Genomic DNA, 21,160 nt, shown 5'->3' on the forward strand with positions numbered 1-21,160 from the left:
TCTTTCTCTCTCAAATACGTAGAAGGAAAAGAAGAAGCAGGGTAAAACATATGTGCGACACAAGTAAATAAGAACAAAGTAGCTATACGTGTATGTGTGTGTGTGTGTGAGTGTAAGTATTAAAACAAATTGTTGTTGGTATTCGTGATAGCGATTTAATAACAAAAGCAAACCATGCAGACACACACACACACACATATGCGCATACAACGAACCCGTTTCCATATGTTTGATGACTGCTCTGCTACTGCGCTGTTTGCTGCGCTGCTGCTGTCAGGTCGCCAAGTGCTGAATTGTTGGCTTTTGCCTTATGTATATATGAAAGATTCTATGTGTGTGTGTGTATGTGAGTACTTGTTGGCTCACTTGCTTTGCAAAGTAAATAAATAAACATGGCAGAAAAGAAAAAAAACGCATGCGCCCCAGACAACAACAAAAACAACAACAGAAGCAGCAACAGCAGCAGCAAAAAGTAAGGTTCGATTTATGTTTGTTTGCTTTATGATTTCTTTCTTGTTGCATTAATGCCTTATCAGTGGACACACGCACACATGTGCATATATGTAAATAATTATTGTATTGTTTTTTTTCACTTCTTATTTTCCCTGCGCTGATATGATTTGAGTTGATGGTAATGCGATTTCTGTTGTCTACAATGCCAGGCACACAAATATAATCACTTGTCGGTGTCGTCTTCGTCGGCGGCGACAAAAACAAACTTTAATGACCCATGAAGCCAAAGTTGGAGGACACCAAAAGGCAAACAGCAACAACAACAAGAACAACAATGGCTTCATCATCGTCATCAACATCATCATCGTCGTCGTCGACAACAAAGAGGAGTCTGCAAAGAACCCGCACAACAAACAAAGAAAACGCTCAGCGTATTTACTTCTTCTTCATGTCTGGGTCCGTTCATCTTCTTCTTCCTCCTCCTCCTCTTCCTACTCTTCTTCTGTCATCTGACCGTATGCGTGTGTGAGCGTGTGTGCATATGTGTTGGTTATGTCTGTGTCCTCCTCTTCGCCTGTGCCAAAACAGGAAAGCAGCAGAGAAATTGTTGAACCCTTGAAAATTGGGATTTGTCTGTCCCAAGGCAAATATTCAAACTCACTCAGCAGCATACACAATGAAATAAGTTATAAGAAATCTATATGTTCTAAGTATAAACAAATGTACAGTCAAACTTCCCTGAAGTGAATCACTGCAACTTTGTTAGAAAACCATGAGCAGTATTTTACACTATGGAAAGTTTAGCAGAGCAAAGCTTTGACTTTCAAATGAACCACATTGGGGAACCGCACAGAAAACCGCAACTAATATACACTAGTATATGCATATATAAAGGAAAATGTATATGTTTATGTAAATGTGTAGAGGCAAACATAAATATCAAAAATTAATGCTAATTTTCAGTAGGGCTTTTAGCATAGTTTTGCTATTTTCTGTATTTGCCACAAAAACTTTGTGAAATTTAAGCAGCTCCATCCAATTAATTGGAAGTGCTACGACATACATACATACATAAGTGCGTATGTATACATATGTACAACATATGTATGTATGTATGTATGTAAGTCAGAAGCCTGTGGGCTTTTACATTATGACTTCATCTTGAGTTGTTCAGTTTCACTGTTTGCTATTCCGACGCACCTTTTTTGGCCTATGTTGGTTCTTTTACCGTTGTATGTTTTCTTGTTGTGGAAATTTTTTTGAAAATAATGCTCGCAGCTCATTTTTGTCGTTGTTGTTGGTGGAAACACGTTTTATTTGTACTAAGTACGTACGTAATAACAACAAAAACAACAACGGAGCAAGAGACAAACATTGGTTTGTCGAGACAAAACAGGCTTGTTATCTCTCTCTCTCTCCGTCTCCCTCTCTGTCTCGATAAGCTGGCCGACGAACCTTTTTCGGTCTCTTTTCGAGGCAAAGAAATTATTTGTTTGATTCTTGAACCAAGGTCAGTCTCATAGAGACTTGAAATATTTCATATAAATCTAAAGCTGCTACCTATGTACATAAGCAAACATATACATATATACCTCAATTATATATACATATAAATATGTATAAGTGTGCACATATCAAATTTGTTTCGCCCAGGCAAGTTAATTGCTGATTTTCACTAACAATAATGGGCACACACTGTTTGTGTGTGTTTATATGTTTGTGTGAGGGGGCCATGACAAAAAAAAAATCAAATACAATGTTGCTAGCATGCGCGCTCTCTTCTTCTTCTCTCTTGATCTCCACCTCCTCTTGCTAAAGCTTCACAGCTGCTGCTGCTGCTGCTGTGTGGGCGAGTTAAAAGAAGAGAAGAGGAGAAGAGAGATGTGTTCATAAAAAAGGGCAAGCTTTGTCAGCACATGTTTGCGTGTGTATGTGTGTGTGTGTATTTGTTTGTGCGCAGTTTCTTATTTTTTTTTTGTATTGTCTTGCGATCAGCTGTTTGGCTAATCAAACAGTTGAGAACCTCTTACAAAGCAAATGTAAAAAAAAAACAACCAAATCCACCATGCTATTTAAATGTTTATCAACATTTTGTTATTAATTCTACTTTGTCTAGCAACTTTGTTAGCTGTGTGTGTGTGTGGGTGTCTCTATTTACCATAACAGAAATGGGAAATTATAGAGCACGTTTCTGTAAATGTGAAATTGTAAAGAACGCAATTGTTCAAATTGTGCTCTGTGTGTGCTTATTCTGCTTGTAAATAGGTGTGTGTGTGTGAGGGAGTCTACATTGGACTGACGTTTGAGATTGATAGTGAGCAAATATAGACGCTTGGCAGACGAGTGTTACACAAGGGACAGTGTTATATACATACATACGGATGTGCCCCCCTCCCTCTCCAACTCCAACAAATAAATGCGTAGCTGTGAGGCAATAACTCAAGTGCAACAATCAACGAGAGAAGTGGTCAAAGTCACGAAAAATATTCATATATTAGCAGGTGACTACACACACAGGCATAGATACAATGAAACACGTGTATAACTATGAATACACACACACACACAGATACTCAGAAAAACTTATGGCAATGTGTCTTATTTCAAGGTTTTCCAATTGTCTGCGAGAACGTTTGAGTTAATTAGATTTAATTATGCGGACATCATTACACAGAAACAAGAAATATTTCGTATTATAAAATCGTAATACAAATTTAATTAAACTGCGCATTAAATGGTAATGTGAAGTGTGAAAGTTAACAGCTTTCTTGTTGTTGTTATTCATTTGGAGTATAATTGTTGTTGCAACTAATCTGGCAGTAACAAAGCATTACGCACCAAATATGACTGTTAATTTTTTTTTAAGCTGCGCTATAATTTTTATCATTTATATAATTGCAACGATGACGCACTTGAAAAAAAGAAAAACATACATAATAATTACAGTAATGAGATAAGAAGCATTAGTTATCGAAAAATCACCGAGAGTGTATTTCGCTTTTGAAGTCAAAAGGCAAGCACAGTCATCTCTTCTTCTTTTTCGTCATCTTCGTCCGATGACTTCATGATTTTTATTTTTGTAAATAAATGGGAACAGCAACAAAAACAAATCGTTGTCTACTAACGTGTTTAGAGAAATTGTTAAAAGAAACGCAAATTTTATAAAAAATAAAATTAAAAAAACAATGCACACGAATATCAATCAAAGCGAAACCATCAAAGTTTGCTAGCTCCCCTTTGGACCCCACTCCATCCATAGAATTGAGTTGAAATCGTAGAACGTAGCCAACAATAACGGGCGTCTATCAAATAATAAAGAAAAAAAAAACAAGAACTAAATCCATTGCCTTAACTGTTAACTGTTATTGAAGGGTGCCACGAGACATCTACATACCATCCACTCTCTTACTCCCTCCCACTGACCACCCAACCCATTACCAATACTCTCTCTCACTCTCTCCGTCTCGCTAACTGTCAGCAGCAGCACACACTCACACAGAGAGAGACTGACGTCCATCAGCTGTCTACATTTTGGTGGGTTCAATGGGCTCTCTGGCAACGCTCAAATGTTACGCTCTTTTCTCATTTTCTTTATTTTATTTTATGTTTTTTTTTTGCGCACACGTTGTTTGTTGTCCAAAGTCATTCAACCCAAAAACCAAATAACGTAAAATAAAACGCAAAAGGAGGCGAAGCGACGGCTGCGACGACAGCAACGGGAACGGGAAGTAGCAGCAGCAGCAAGCAATAGCAATAATAACAGCAGCAGCAGCAGCGGGGTCACTGTGCGCACTGCTCTCCCTCTCTCCCTCCCACTCGTCACCTATGAAGCTTAACAACAACAACAACAAGTATCACTGGGGTAATTTCATGTTGTTGAAAATATTGCGTAGCGTGGGTCTCCCAAAACGCAAAAAGCAGCTGTTGCTGTTGTTGTTTTTGGTTGGTCAGTGTGTCCACACCCCCACCAAAAAGAAAAAAGACAGCAATAACAACTCAAAAGAACTCAGGATGTGCTCATTGAGATTCATTTAGAACTCTGCTCAGCAAACGACAGATCAACTCTAAAAAAAGAGCTGGCAATGCTTCTTATACAAAAGCCAATGCTTGTGTGTGTGTGTGTGTATGTGTGCCTGAGTGTGCGACATAACAGTAAATAAATGTAATTAGTTCAATGCATGTGGGCAGCTAGCTAAACTCGCCCAACAGTCTGTGAAGCAAACAAATAACCATAAAACACTCAGTGTGTTTATATTCGCTCCTCATTTTCAATTTTTTTTATCAGTAAAAAAAAAACTAATTTACGACTGTGAACTGTGCACAGACCTTCCCTCCACCTCCGATTTTCGACTGCTCGCACATAATCAAAACGAAAAACTGGTCTGACTATCTGGCAACATTTGATAAGCTTAGAACAGAGTGCAGTTTATTTTGTGTTATCTTCTGGTCCCCAGTCGCGGGACCCACATAAAACCTAGATGATCATGAGACTCTGCTATTTATGAGTCAGGGTTTCTGGATTATTTTTTTTTTCTTTCTTTATTATGACAATGAGCACAATTTGGGTTTGAATTTCATCAGCAAAAAACTAAACAACGAAATATTTCACTAGATATCATAGTCTGTTATTTTTTTTTATACGTGAATTACAAGCAATAATTCACGCTTGTCAATCAAATGCAATTGAATTTCAATATATTTATATATACACACACACATCCACACACAGAAACACTTAATATTTAACTGTCTAGCGTCGTTTGAGCAAAATGTTCTTTGTTGTCTGCTCGCTGCTGGCGTCGTCTTTGTCGTCATCGTCGAAAAGGAAATAAAATGAAGCCCCAAAGCGCAAGCGAATAAAATCAAGGATACCACATAGAGACAGATAGAGAGAGAGAGTGGGAGAGAGGAAGAGAGGGAGTAAGAGAACGCGTCAACAGTTTCTTTGTCCGAGCTGCGACGCTGTTGGAACGAACAAGTCTGCAGAGAGAGCGAACAAAATCAGCAACAAGAACAAGGGAAAAACAAATCCAGCAAGGCAGGCAACGATGACAGAAAAGAGAGAAGAGAGAGACTCACTCACAGCTGATTAGGGAGGAGTATGTTGATGAGCATTGAAGGGAAGGGGATCTGCTGCTGCTGCTGCGACTGTCAACAAACACAAAATACAAAATTTAAATGAAACGCAGTCAGACGTAAATTGAAAGCATTTACTTTTGCCCATATATGTATAGAGAAGAGTAACCCGTATGGGAAATATGTAGATAAATATGAATTTGTGTATGTATATGCCAGTGTGTACACACACATACATATGTTAGAAGAACGTTCCTCCACATGTATGTACGTATTTCCAGAGTAGAAACAAGTTTCAAGCTCAATAACGCAATCTTCAAAGTTCGCTTGTGAAATTGAATTTCTAACTGCCATAAATTTTTGCATGTATGCATCATGATGTTAGGCAGCTCGCCGAAAGTTCAATATAATTAAAATTCCATTTTTGATCTGCCAATAACATCCTGCATACAAATGTATAAATAAATAAATATGTGCATTTGTTTTGTTGGCAATTCTCACAGCCAGGCGCAAGGCAAAGTGAAATATGCAATCAAAATGGCCGACTTACCGTTTAACAAACGAATAAAAAGAAGAGCAAAGAACTTGCAAGGTTGCTCGTTTCTCTCGTTCTTTTTTTTCTTTTGATTGTTGCTGTTGCTTTCGCCAAATCAATTTGTTGACTTAATTATAGACATTATTGCAGTTCATTTTTATGTTTGGTTTTCTTCTTCTTTTGTTTTTGATAACGCAATTTGTTACTAGCTGCTGGCTGCTGACTTGTCTTCCGATCCGTTGCTGCTCCTGTTTCCGATTGCTGCTGATGCTTGTGATTTGCCTAAACCTCCACTTTACACACACGCACACTGTCGCATTCGCATACGCACACGCACACAGATATAGCGATGCTCAGCTGTGCTTTGTTGCCGCTTGCCCCCTCAGCCGTGCATCTAACAGCCGACAATGGCAAATTTTCGCACATCGATTATTCGGCTTCGCTTCGACTTACTATTACATATGATGATTGCTTTCGGCTCAAATCGAATTACAGAATTATTACACGCACATCCCAAACACAGGTGCAACAGTCGATTTAATGCATAATTTTCGCACACTTGTTTAAAGCGGACAGCAGGCGAGGCCCAAGCAAATAGGCGTCGTTTTTTCACTGCATTCTTTTTCTCGCATTTTGCTTTCTGCTTTCCTTGAACTTATTACGTACCAAAATACACACACACACACATACATGTATGCAGGTATGTATGTATATATAACTGTAAACGCGAACAGCACTGCAAGTTTATTGGCAAACAAAGCGGAAAACCGAACAAAAATAATTAAAAGAAAACCGAAAAAGTAAAAAAAACACGCCAATTGTTATGTTTCCTTTGCACTTGTGTTGCTCTCTTCGTTTCGTTTTCGTTTCGCGTTCACTCACTGCTCACTGTATTGTTGTTGTCTTTATTTGGGAAAATTGATCGCTGCTGCAAGTGCGAATGCCACAACAAAGTGAACCACAATCAGCGCTGCGAGCCACGAAAACCAATTTCGCTGCTGCCACAACTACAACAACAACACTTTCACCGCCGTTTGGTGTGCCTATAGCTGCTGTGCTTTGCATAATTACCCGCACACACAATCTCAAGTATAACTGAAAATGTTGATTTGTTTAAATCTCCGCATAATTGTTTATTATTTCGATAAGCCTTCGTCTACCGCAAAACCAATACATGTACAAACTGATAATATTGAGCGACGGCCGATAGATTGTGGTGGTCGGACGATAACCGATATAAGCAACTAAACAGTGTTGCGCTTTCTGCTCAAAATTATCTATGGCTGATTGGGTAACACTGAACTGCCCGCTATGTTTAAACAAAAAACTTTCGATTTTTAAATATGAACAATACAATACTCAATACACTAATATTTAAACTCGCACATTTATTTATGTACAATGTTGGCTGAGCACAACGCATTTTATTAAGCAAATTCATATCTGTTTAATAAATTGAAGCTATTTTTGCCTTCTTGGTTTAAACTTATAAACACATACAATTACTTAGTAATTATCTATTGATAGTGTAATTAAAAGCAATAATTCGGTATTTAAAATGCTATAATTAGTTTGAAACACAAGAACTACACAAATACTATATTGCATTTTTTCCGCTGACAGAATTCATAAGATTTATTTCGATTTAGATTACTGACGAAAAATACAACTATTTTTGTCACATTTATTCAACGAGAAGTTTTGGGGAATATGAAACTCTTGAAATTTGTAACGAAATAATACCCCATTTGGATTGTTATTGTTCTGCTATGTGATTTTTTATGTTATGTTTGTTTCTTATTAAGCCATAGTTCCAGTATCTGCGCACAAAAAAAAAAAAACGTAAATAGGATAGGATTTTAGAATTTCGAATTGTGCGCAAAACTTACATCCATTTTTAATTTTTTTGGTTTTTTTTGGCGGCTTGGCGTGGAATACATTTACAAAATAGACAATTATACATGTATATAGTTATAGAATTAAATGTATATATATATATACATATATATATTGGTTTTGTTTTGTTTTCATAATGTATATATAGATTTATTTATTTACCATGTGTGTGATTTGTTTTTTTCATTTTATGTACTATATATATATGTATATATATTGTATGAGAGAGTTGTGTTTTAGAAACGCTGATCCATCTGGTTTTTGTTTTGTTTTGTTTTATTTGTGTGTAAAAGACTTGCTTGCACTTGAAGGGTTATTTTTATTTATCTCTTTTCGTATCTTATTTATTTATTTTTTTTTTTGGTTGTTATGTTTATCATTTTGTGTTTGTTTTTGTCGCTTTGTTCAGGGTGTAATATACAATTTGGATTTCGTTGAGATAGTGTGCAGCCACACATACATAGAGATGTATGCATGCATGTGTCGTTAGTATAACTATAAGTTAAATGTTCTAGGTATATATATATATATATATATATATAAGTGTATGCTTAATTATGGTTTTAGCTGGCACTAAACAAATAATGACAACAAAAGAAACCGAATATAGCAACTGTTATTGGGGATATAGCCTAAGTTTTTTCACTGTGACTGAGAGGTGTGTCCGAGTGTGTGTGTGTATTTGAGTGTGTGTAGGTGTGTGTGTGTGTGTTTTGGTGAACGCTTTGTGGTTCTATCGACATGTTTAGACTTCATTAAAATCTCAGTTATGTATATATATATATATGTATATAGATATACTATATGCAATTTGCTCTCTTATTTTAAAATCAGGAAAAAATAATCAGCATGCATGTTTCCAGCTTTCTCAGTGTGTTATGTTGTGTGTGTGTGTGTGTTTTTCTTTTTATGCGTGTACAAATATTATAGGGTATACATACATACATACAGACAGACATGAGTAGGTACATTTAAAAGCTAAACTGATCGATTGTTGACAGCAAAGAGAAAAGAGAGAGAGAGGGGGTGGCAGAAACAGAAAGAACAGAGAACAGATGTCTAATAATACACATGATAAAAGCCTGTCCTAGTTAAAATAACATCCTTAGCATATCAAATAAAATAATCACAATAATTACAATGTTGAAGGGGAGTTTTAGAAACTCGCACAAACTAAATACTAAAAGTTAGCTTGGGTTCATCATTCATATCACTTAAGAACTACGAATTTCGTTACAAGTTTGTTTCTTGTTGTTGCTCAAAATATATCGAGATATCAGAATCTTGCTTCAGTTATGTTTGGGTGTGTGTGTGTCTGAGAGTGTGTTGCATGTTGCGTGTGTTTCGTGTTCTGACAATTATTAATTATTAGACTTCATCCAGCAGACCGAGTAAATACAGCAACGAGATGAGCATTAGACTCAAGAGCATGGCAATCAATACGATTGCCGAGACAGGCCAGCATCAGTCCGTGGCCGATTTGCGCATTATCCTACGAAAGCCAATGGCCGTATCTCAGAGAATCTCACAGCAGCGACAATAACGTGGTCGGTGTCCGGTTGTCACCGCTGGCGGTGTCACAGGCGCAAAGTAAGCGTGCACCTTGATATTTGGTAGGTGATTCTATAAAAAACAATGCAACCGATAATTGTATAAGCTGGGAAAATAGAGCATAGAGATTCGAGATTAGAGAATACCTTCAGTTTGCGGATGGCGGCGCGTGAGATGAGCTGGCAGTCAAAGAGCTCGATGCGTTGCAGATTGTGGCAGGACACTAAATGCTCCAGCGTGCGATCCGTGATCAGCGGACAATTGTCCAGCTCCAGCACAGATAGGCTCTCCGCCGCACAGCTGCCCGTGGTCAGATGCCGGATGCCATCATCCGTTATCAGCTCGCAATGTGATAGCGTCTGTCAACAGACAAGTCAGTTAAGTTATTATCAATGGATGGATTGGTTGATTGATGAACTCACCAGTTTCTCGAGACTGGGACAACCGGTGGCGAGATGGGCCAACGTTAGATCCGTTATCTGGCTGCACTCCTCCAAATCCATGCGCTCCAGGTACTTACAGTTGCGTCCCAGCGCCTGAAAACCAATATCCGTAAAATTGCGACAACCGGACACTTCCAATGTATTCAGCTGCTGATTGTGCTGCGACAGCGCCATCAGCGAGAGATCAGTTAATTCCACACACTTGGACACGCACAGCTTCTGCAGCTTGGGGCAGCTGGCAGCCAGCTGCCTGATCGACGAGTCGCTGATCGTCTAAATGAAATACAAATATAGATATGGTTATGCGACTTATTTATAGAGGCAGATACACAACTTAGTGTGTTTTATTTTTGTTAATGATTTAGATGCTTTAGTCAAGAATTTAGACTTTCTGTTTGTTTTTTCTAGGCTGCCAAGAAATCTGATAAATCTTTTAAATATTTCTTCTTTTTCAGCTTTAAATTTGATAATCAATTTTATATTTCATTTCATTTCAACTATTTTTCACTTGTGTCGACTGACTTTAGTTGATACTAAATAAATAAATAAATAAAAATAATCTTTACTAGATATAATTTGTATATAAAAATAACGAATACAATGGAATTTTTGCAGCTGGATTGTGCTCGCTTTTTTATAGTCTATATATATCTATATAGTTGACTAAATCAGCTTCTTCAGGCACTATATAATATACACTAAAAACGTAGTTGAATCGTTTCGATTACCTCACAGCTGTGTAGATTTAGCACCATTAGATCGGGACAGTATTTGGCCAGGCACATGATGGCATTGTCGTTAATCTGTTTACAACCTTTACTGCTTAACTTGCGCAGTTTAATGCAACCGCGAGCCAACGCTTCGACACCGTTTTCGGATATCAGATGGCACCAGGAAGCATTGATCTCCAGCAGGTTCTAAAAAAAAACAGGATGAGAAATGAGAAACTATTTTTATTTGTTATTTGATTGCATTTACCGGACAGCCATCGGATATATATTTGAGGCTATTATCCGTTATGTTGGAGCACGAGTCCAAATTAATGGCCGTTAGTTTGCTGCAGTATCTGCTTATATCCGTGACTGATATATCTGTGATCTTTTTGCACTCCGACAGATCCAAGTGCTCGATGTTGTGGCAGTGATTTGCTAGAGTTCTGCAAATGCAATTTAATTGATTACATTTTTGAAGTTAAAACTGCTAAATAATTTAAATTTAAACACGTTTTGTTACACAATATATTTAGCTTACTTGATGGACTGATCTCCCACGGACTGGCAACCACGCAGCGATAAGGATTTGAGGAAGCCGCCGCATCGTTGCGATATATTCTCAATCACAGGACCCTGTAATAAAAGAGAGCGATTGCCAGGATAAGTAATCTGATGATGACAAAGGACAATTGTTCAACTGTTTGTTGTTTTAAAGCACCTCAATATCACGTTGAAAATCGAACAAATTGATTTTCTGCCAGCTGGAACCGTCGAGAGCGAGCACATTCCAATATTTGCACACCTGCAAAATGTGTAAATCATTTATTAGATAGGTGAACAACAACAAATAAATAAAACAAAGAAAGAATGAAAGGTAATCAAGAACTTGCAACACACCTGGGCACAACGGCATAGTGAGACGACATCCAAGTAGGAGAAGACTCGCAGCAGTACCTCCTTTGGCAGTTGTTTGATTAGCTCATCGTCCAGATCCGTGGCGCCTAGGAATGTTTGCTGTGAAATGCAGAGAGCAACATGTGGCATCAATTTAAATACAACAACAACAAAATACAATATCGAGTGTGATTGTTTAATTGAAAATCTTGATGTGTTTGCCATACGAAAACAAAACAATTGACTCCCAATCTAATTGAGCCCCAAAAAAAATTCTTTAAAATAAAAACCAACAAAAAAACAACAACAAAATTACAAATTAATTGATGAACAATGCGCGGCGGAAGAGCGAGCGAGTAAGAAAGAGAGATAGTGGCACATAGAGTAATAAGAAAAACAAGCGAACAAAAAAAATCGAGGCGAATTTTGCCTCAGCTCAGCTGTTTTGACCTTTCCAGTTGGAAACGATCGGTGCGCTTATTACTCTATGGCATTTAAAGGCGTGGCGATGTTGAAAGGCAATGGTACAAAATGGTAGCCTTGATGGAAGGCGAGAGAGCGAAAGAGAAGGGGGAGAGAGAGAGAAAGAGTGATGACATATCGAGTAGGTGGAGTGGAAGTGGAGTGGAAAACAAATAATCAAAGCGAGATTCGATTTTTTTTTGTTCTTTTTCTTTTGTTTTCAATTCTTTAGTTTTGTTTTGTTTTTCTTACAGACTCCTCGTTGTCCTGCATTGCGTGCAAGTTGGTGTTGGTGGCCACTGTTCGCTGACTGAGCTGCTGCTCCACAATGCACACCTCATCGACGACGCCGGGCGAAATTGAGGACGCACTAGATGAATAACTGCTGGCGCCGACGCAGCTACTGCTGTTGCTGTTGTTGCTGCTGCTGCTGGCGTTGCTGTTACTGTTGCTGTTACTGTTACTGTTATTGGCGATAGCCATAACGCTGGCGATGGGCGCTGCACTGCCAAATGTTGCAGTGCGCCAAATAGTGGTGCAGATGCCGCTGATTAGATTTGCACCGCTGCCGTAATTATTATGATTGTTGTTGTTGTTTGCATTTGCATTAGTAGAATTATTATTATTATTGTTGTGGCTGTTGCTGCTGCTGTTGTTGTTGCTCAGTTGTAAGCTCAGATTACGATTGGCATTCGCATTGTTGTTGCTTTCGCTGCAGTCGGCAGTCGATGCTGACGCTGACGCTGATGCCGGCGTTGACGCACTAACGCTGACGCTAATAAAACTGGCGCTGTTCGTGGCCGTTGTGCTTGTACTGTTGTTGCCGCTGCCGCTGCTAAAACTGCCACTGCCACTAATACTGCTGCTGCCGCTGGGTGGACAAAGCAGTTCAATGCTGCCAGCAGCGACGCCCCCTCCTCCTCCTCCGCCACCTCCACCGCTGTCACTGCTACCAGCTCTGCCGCTGCCCGCATTGGGCGCAGCGCTAATTCCACTGCGCGCAAACATCAATTGTCACTGTATTAGTGTTGCTGTTGTCCGTTAGTCGTGCCTACGACTTTTTTTCTACTGCTGCTGCTGCTGCTGTTGCTGTTGCTGCTTTAACTCTTTAACTAGCTGTCTCTCGCTTTCGCTCACACGCTCGCTTCGATTCGGTTTATTTGCCGACGTCGAGGTTGACGTCTTCGTGTGAATGCACGATTAAATTATTCACAAATTGCGTCTTTTGGCAAGTCGCGTAGCTGTTGCCTCTCACTCTCTTTCTCTTTCTCTTACTTGTTTATTTCCGCTGATGCTTAATAACATAAACAAACCATAAGATTTATGGATAACAGAAGAGACTGCTGAGTGCAGACTGTGTTGCTCTCTTTTCCTTTATTTTCTGTTGCTGTCACGAGAGCTTTATTTGTTTTGTTTCTTTCTTTTTCTTTTAGATATCGCTGTCGCTGCACTTTTGCTCTAATCGTTGCTTCTCTTTGTGTATTTACTTTGAACTGCAGTTAACAGTTGGCATTGTACACTACAACAACAACAACATCGATTTCTCTTAGTGTTTTTTAATTTAGATTTTGATAATGCTTTATAGCAACTGCTGCTCACGTTGTGGGAAATAGAACAACAGAAATTACATATTAAAAGACATTAAAATGCTGCCCAAGGTTGACGACAACAAGAACAACAACAACCACACAGCAATTGAATTTATTTATTATGTATGCACACATTAAATTTGTATGTTTTCATAATTTTGTTTATATGGATAAATGATCTACTCGTTTGTGTTTAAATAATTGAAATGTGCGCGCCCAACTCGCACGCTTTGAGTTGCGCGTCAGACTGAATAAGGCCCAAAAACTTACGACCAGTCAATGACCATGTGCCATGCTTTTGCACGATCCCCTCCCCTCCTCCTCCTATATGTATTTAAATGTGTGGCATTCAGCTTAAATGAAAAATCATCAAAGTCAATTTAAAATGGCAATCGAACGAACGTGTCGCGAATGCCAGCTAAAAGGCGACCACAAAGAATACAATGACACAAGCCATCACCAAGCATCGGCTTGGAACTCGATGACGGAGCGCCGATCATAACTGGAACTAAGCAGACTGTATATATATATATATATATATATGTATATATAAATATATATTAAAGCGTGGTAGCTCCAGAAATTTGAATAATTCCAGTGCCAAAAAGCAAGAATGTAAACAGATGTTAAGTGTAACGCAACACTATTATCATACTGCTCTCTTCTCACACATGCTGAGAACAGTTTAGTTATTGGTTGATCAACAATCTGGCAAGGTTTATTTCATAATTATCGGATATCGATTTGTATCGATAAAAAAAAGTAATCCTAATCTGCATATGGTAAACGAGAACTTCTATTTAGTCAGACGGACATGGCTGTTGATCCTGATTACAAATATATTATTATTATTATTATATTTATGGCTTGCGTACATTTTAAATTTCAAGTCTATAGCTCTTATTGTCTGTGATCGTCTGTTGATCCTTATTAAGAATATATATATACTTCATTAAGTGGGAAGGGATGGTTGCTTCCGCGTGCCACCTTCCTTTGCGCCTGCCACAACCCTTCAAACTCATTTTCGATGGGTTCTTTGTATAAAAAAATGTCAAAACGAACATTCAAAGAAAAATTCATTTTATATTTGCTTAAGCAATTCAATTTTAGGAACTGCTGTATTTAATTTAAAGAGAATATCAATATGTCCATATATATAGCACATATATAGATTTATGTATATGTACAGTCTTGCATATGCATATATATTAATATCAATAAAGATGATTGTCACATTGAAGATCTACAAAATGCTGATTGGAGGAGCATGCGATGAGCGACAACGCTTTTAAATTAAATTGACATTTACATAGTGGAAATGACACATGCTGAATATATATCTATGTATATATATAGATGTATTTTAGATTGCCCGGGGTTGAATAGTTGAATTATAGGCACACATATCATTTCTTATATGGTATAAGTATGGCCTTTATTTGGCCTAATTGAGCGCAACTCCATGAATTATTTATGTATCAAGTAACAGAGCAACTCTTATAAATATTCATTTCTTTGCAGTTTGGATGAAAACTAAAAGCACAATGGAAAATCCCAAATTCAATCAGTGCTCAGACTTATCAACAACAACAAAGCAAAAGCAAACTGAGGAGGTGAAAATACGAATATATATAAATATGCATATAAAGATATATGTACACTTGGAGTGTAAAATAGGTGTGAAGAATCTTTTGAATTTCATGTCCAATATACAAAATATTAATTTATAAATATGGCGACATTGTTTCTTAATGAAAATCAAAGCTTGCAAAAGTTAAAATTTGAATATGTTCATTATAATAAATGCTTAAGTCAGAAGATCAAGGAAAAAAAATGAGAATTGCTTAACTAAACAAATTCTTTACAAATGCACATCATTATTTGAAATGATGAAAATCAGATAAATTTGTTTGGCAACGATGCTAAAAGCAACGTTAGTCAGCAAAATGTAAAGAATTCCATAATAAATTAACTACAAAAAATCAGTCATGCATGGTGTTTGCCACCAGGTTATTGTCTTCCCACATATTTTACTATCCAGATGTGTATATATATATATACTGCACATGTATATAGTTGTGGCACACACAACACACACACCCAAGACTCGTTGGCATAATTCTGTTTCATTGAAAATAAAGTGAATCGCAACAATTTGTGTTGCTTTATTAGGTGCACACTTTTCGTCTTGACTTGGGCACACAACGAGATGCGATGGTCACACTCATTTCCACTGATTTTTATTAAATCACAAGCATGATACACACACACACACACACAAATATATATATATGTGTGTGCATTGAAATGGATATTTAGTCTGAGAGCGTGTTTTTGGAGAGGTTGATAACTTTGATAAGCCCTAAGTTGACTCAGACACAGCTGATTAATATATCGATCAAAGAACGGTCATTTGTTGAACTGTCTTGAACTGTGCATTGTGTGTGGCGTGCAACTTGTGGCATGTGATGTTTGCTACGTGAGTGAATCTGTGTACACATTAACATCAGAGTCGGGTCGTTGTCCCCCGATTTGCTGGGTAAGGCCAAAGTACCGTTAGGAACCCTGCAATTGATTGTTAACAACAGCTCACCATATTAACCAAGGTGCAAAGGAGTCTTTTTCACTTATGAGGCTAATGACTCGAACTCAACGACCCTGAGAATGCGTAACAGAGATTTTGTTCTTTTCTTTTCAAATGGCAAAGCCGACAACTTGACCTTTGAAGAAGTTCATCGAAGGTAGTCTAACCTTTAAATTGGATGAAACTGTCTCGAAAACTAAGCTAATTGTAATTTTAATTTTAAGTTATTTTTACCTTTTTTGCTAGCCAACAAAAAATGGTATATAAAACTATGTTTTAATTATATTTACAAATTTTTATAATTTTATATATTCCATATATTCATATACATTTTAAGTTTGATATTCATTTATTCCAAGCTTCCATTCTTGACTTTTAACTCAAACCAACACAAAACTCATATACACTTTTACCTTTGGCAGCAGAGTATAAAAAAAAAAACAACAGCTGAGCAACACTGTGTGAAAAACAAACTGTAATCGTTAGAAGGTGTGCAAAATAAAAATGACAGTAAAATAGATAAGGAGAAATGTGTTAAGAGAGAGAGAGAGAGAGAAAGAGAGAGGTCGGAGTGTGTACACATAAAATGTCTTAAAAAGTAAACAAAAAAATGTACAAATAGATTTTGAATATATAACAAATCGAACGTTGTGGTTTTTATTGTTATTGCACTGATAGGCCTTAACAATATGGTATCTATGTAGTATATATGTACATATGCATTTATGTCCATGCTGCAAAACGTATATACATATATATATTTATGTGCATGAGACTGCCTGTAAATGGTTCCACGAAGGCCACAAGGTCAAACCAAAACTGGGTCAGCTGTGTGCATATCTGGGCTACATATGTACCTACACACACACACATACATACATATATATATATTTATGTGAGTGTGTGCACGTACCAATCAAAATTATGCGAGCACGCAAAAAAAAAAATAATCAAAAACAAGGCGCAATAAAACCAATGCAAAAGAATAAAAAGCGTTATCACAAAAACACTCACAGACACTCTCACACACACACACACACAGAAAAGCAAATTTGTCAATTGCAGAAGTCTTGGGACAAGGCAGACAGAAAAGCACAAAACAGCTGACGACACAAAACGGAGCACAAAAAAGGGAAAAAAACAACTATTTTCAAGCAAAGCAAGAAGACAAAAACTAGCCATGGTAATATAACGTAATGTGCACACACACACACATACACACAAATGCACACTGAGAATAAAGTATTTAGCAATATTACACACACACACACAAATAAATAAACTGCAGCGCGTACCATTTGTTTATGTTTAAAAGACTGATGAATTTCCCGTATGTTTTTCTTGTTACTGCTGCTGCTACTGCGATTTTTTTACATAGTGCACCTAGCCCACGCGCACTCTTCAGCAATAGATTTTTACACAACTAATTTGTTTGTTTTTTTTTATTTTATGAATATTTTTCTTTGCTGTGTTGTGTTGGATGCGCTGGAAAAAACCTAAAAATCACACACAACCAGAGTAAATGCAGACACGCGAGACAATGACAGCAGCAACGACTGCGACGACGATGACAGCGACTGCGACAGCAGCGTTTACATCAATAACAACAGAGCGCAGAATGGTAACTGAGCGAGCAAGCAGCAAGCACAGCTGAACAGCTGAAGCTCAATGGCGCTGCGCTCGGGTCTCACAAATGCAAGTGGGGTCACACTGACACACACACACATATACATTTATATTTATATGTGCATGCACACACACACGAACAGATAGTGCTCACGTTGCGTGCGCGGGGGCGTTGCTTGGGGGCGGTGCAATGCACCCACAAAAATAACAAAACACAAAAAGTCTCAATGAGTACGTATGCATGTGTGTGTGTGCGAGTCAAAAAGAGTGAGAGAGAGAGAGAGAGCGCAAACGGTCGACAAACAAAAACAAATGTCGGCAACTAAAAATTCCATTGCTGCTGCTTAAACTGCCGCCATCGACGCCACTCCCCGCCCCCCCACAAACAGACCATCATTTGCTCTACATCTAAAAATGCATTCACTTTTAACTGGCTGTGCACAGTGCTGCCAGACAGTTGCACTTTACATGTCAGCTGTTTTCTTTGGTTGTAATTGCCGTTCCAGGCACAAGCTAACTGTAAACGTAAAAACATTTGAATCACCACATTTGTGTCGTAATCTATTTTAAACAGTTGAGAATTGAAAACCAGAACGCAAATCAACAGAATCACTTCGCCAGCCCCTCAGCAATTAGCATGAGTCTGGCAACCATAGTGAGGAGAACGGGCAGCGGGTTGTGGGCTGCTGCACTCTGGCTCCAATTTGGCGGCTGGCGCTGACTCAAAAAAAGACTCTTAACTCTTACTCTTGCTTTTGCTCTTATGTACATTTGTCTGTATGTATGTATGCATGTGTGTGTTTGAAACTTATTTACATTAAAGACTTCAAACGCAAGAAGCTACCGACACTGGTGTGGGCCCCATTGCGCATTAAGTGGGCGGCAAAGGCAGAAGCAGCAACAGCAGCAGCAACGTCAACGAGTTTATTGCACTTTCGCCAAAGTCGCTGCTAACTTTTGTGTAAAAAGACAAACAGTGCGACACAAGTTCGGGGGTTGGTGGCAGCCACTTACACTTTTAGCAGCGGTTTGGGACTTTTGAGTAGCAAGCGGGCAGCGCCACACAAAGGCGACAAAGAACCAACTCCACCATAAAAATAAGCATAAAGAAATCAGAAAGGGAAATATGTACTTATGTGGGCATGTATGTGTATGAGCGAGTGAGTGCACAGTGGGAGATGAGCACATGATTCACACGTGAGCAAAACACACGCAACACACGACATTTTGCATTAGATTTTACATAAATGCTGATTTACAAGAAACATTTCATATTTATCATTTATAAATCATTTATTTATGTTTGGAGTTCCCATAAAATAAATATATTATGTTCAAGCATGAAAATATTCCAAAATTACAGTTACGATTATTTTAATGAACTTATATAGTTTTACTTTTATTATTATTCTTATGAATTTGAAATCAGTATCAATATCATTTACTTCTTATCTTGTTTTCTCACCCCTTCCTGCTTGAATTTATACGTTACGTTGAGTCGTGCGTGCGTGCGTGAGCGTGTGAGTTCTTGTCTCAGTCTCACAACAAAAGAACAAATACTCAACTGCATCTGTCTAGCGAGGGAGGCGGGGAGTCAAAATAATGAGTGGAAAGGGTAATCTTCTCTCTGTCTGCAGTTTACTACTAGTGCGTATGTGCGTGTTCTTGTGTCTGTGTGTATGGGTGGTGCGAGCAAACAGAAGATCAACAAATTGAATACGAATACACACACCAAGCAAATACACTTGTTTGTGCAATCAAATGGCCAATGACAGTCGAGGAAACTGTTTATTGTTGATTTTTGGCATTTATTGCCGTTTATTATTGTCGGCACTGTGCTTAAATTGCATTCTCAGCCAGTTCAGACGAGTAATAAAGTAAAAAAGAAGGAAACATTCTCCAAAGACTGGTTTCAGTCTCACACTGCCGCAAACGAGATTCTGTTTTGTTTTTCGGTTTTTGTTTTGTTTTGTTTTTTTTTTCGTATGAATGGAACTTAAGGAAGTAACTGCATTATAAGGTACGTATATAAACATGCATATGTATGTAATAATTTAATTCATACATATGTACATAATTGAAGCTACTTACATCGATTCGATGATGACGATGGTTCGAATTGGTCATTTTATGCGCCGCGAATTGCTGTCGTTGCCCTCTCTCTCTCTCTTGTGTTCGCTCTTCCTCACTCTCTGCCTCTCGCTTGCGCCGTGTGTGTGTGTTTGTGGAGATATTTTTCTTTGTTGGCCGGCCGTTACGGCGTTCCCTTCCCACGCGCGCAACAGCAAATGCTCTTCAGTCTCTGCTGTCTGTGCGTCTCTGTGTGTGTGGGAATGCGTGTATGTGTGTGTGTGGGTAAGCAGGAAATTATGCGTCGCACTGCGGCTGCTGCTGGTTGTGTTCTTGTTGTTGTTGTTGTTGTTGTACCAATTGGTAGTTGATGCACTGAAGTTCTTTGTTCTTTTACGCTGCTACTGCTGCTGTTGCGTCGTTATAATTATACATTATAACAATATGCAACTGTGTTTGAGCCAAATGGTTCTTAATGCGTAAATCCGTTTTTCCCTGTCGAGCATTTTCTCTCTTTTTTTTATTGTATTTTCGACTGTTATTTGCAGTTATTTTTATGACAAACACTATTACGTTTAAGCTCAAAGCTTACACAAACAAACAAACAAACACAAAATGATTAGATATACAATTTTTCCTATCTGTTTTCAAGCGACAATTTTCCTTTGCAAATGCAGCGTTCAATTGTAATAGTATTAAATAACGCTTGGCCACTCTTCGCACTTCTCGCTCTAACTTTGCTCTGTTTATGTTTATTTTTCTTGTGAAAATTTCGACTAGATAGCTCATAAAGTAACGATGAATCCGATTAATCGTTGCAAATCAGCTGTGTTTAGCTTGCACTCATCTCTATTGGCGATATGCACTATGCGATAAGAGCAGGTCAGCTGTGAAAGTCAATAGCCCATGTTAATCAACAGCAAATGTTGGAGTACTTGAATATTCATGAATTATTTAAACATATATATGCTCGAATTCCCTTGGTCAATCGTTTAATCTAACAGCTGTATCTAACATAATTCTGTTATATTCAATGTATCGATTAAGTGTGAGTTGGTGCGCGGTTAGGTTCAAATTTTTGAATAACATAAAGTATTTTATATATAAATTCTTAATTTTTTTTAATAAATAATAATTATAAATTTGCAAGAAAAGATTCATCTTGTTTGTTTATGAATTAGTTGGCCAAAACGACAGGGTATATCGATATACACAAAGATGCAATGGATTCCACAATTCATCGTCGCCACAGTGTGACCGTTTGCTTA

General features: G+C 37.9%; 1 protein-coding gene across 3 annotated transcripts; it reads right to left on the reverse strand.

Annotated features, from left to right (window-relative positions):
• Positions 1–8,133: 8,133 nt before the first annotated feature.
• Positions 8,134–20,662, reverse strand: LOC6561293 (F-box/LRR-repeat protein 20). 3 transcript variants are annotated; one of them, XM_032734649.2, is made up of 9 exons: positions 19,914–20,662; positions 11,565–11,681; positions 11,386–11,469; positions 11,206–11,300; positions 10,933–11,110; positions 10,683–10,871; positions 9,934–10,227; positions 9,658–9,870; positions 8,134–9,583 (listed from the first exon to the last, which is right to left on the reverse strand). In XM_032734649.2, the coding sequence occupies exons 1-9, from the start codon at positions 19,947–19,949 to the stop codon at positions 9,476–9,478; spliced, it is 1,314 nt and encodes a 437-aa protein (XP_032590540.1). In that variant the 5' UTR covers positions 19,950–20,662; the 3' UTR covers positions 8,134–9,475. The 3 variants fall into 3 exon arrangements, with proteins under 3 accessions (XP_032590540.1, XP_032590541.1, XP_001986492.1); XM_032734650.2 differs by lacking the exon at positions 19,914–20,662 and adding an exon at positions 17,492–17,636; XM_001986456.2 differs by lacking the exon at positions 19,914–20,662 and adding an exon at positions 12,276–13,564.
• Positions 20,663–21,160: the final 498 nt, after the last annotated feature.

This window comes from Drosophila grimshawi, unplaced genomic scaffold (genome assembly GCF_018153295.1).
Source record: "Drosophila grimshawi isolate 15287-2541.00 unplaced genomic scaffold, ASM1815329v1 contig_1367, whole genome shotgun sequence".
NCBI classification, from domain to species: Eukaryota; Metazoa; Arthropoda; class Insecta; order Diptera; family Drosophilidae; genus Drosophila; species Drosophila grimshawi.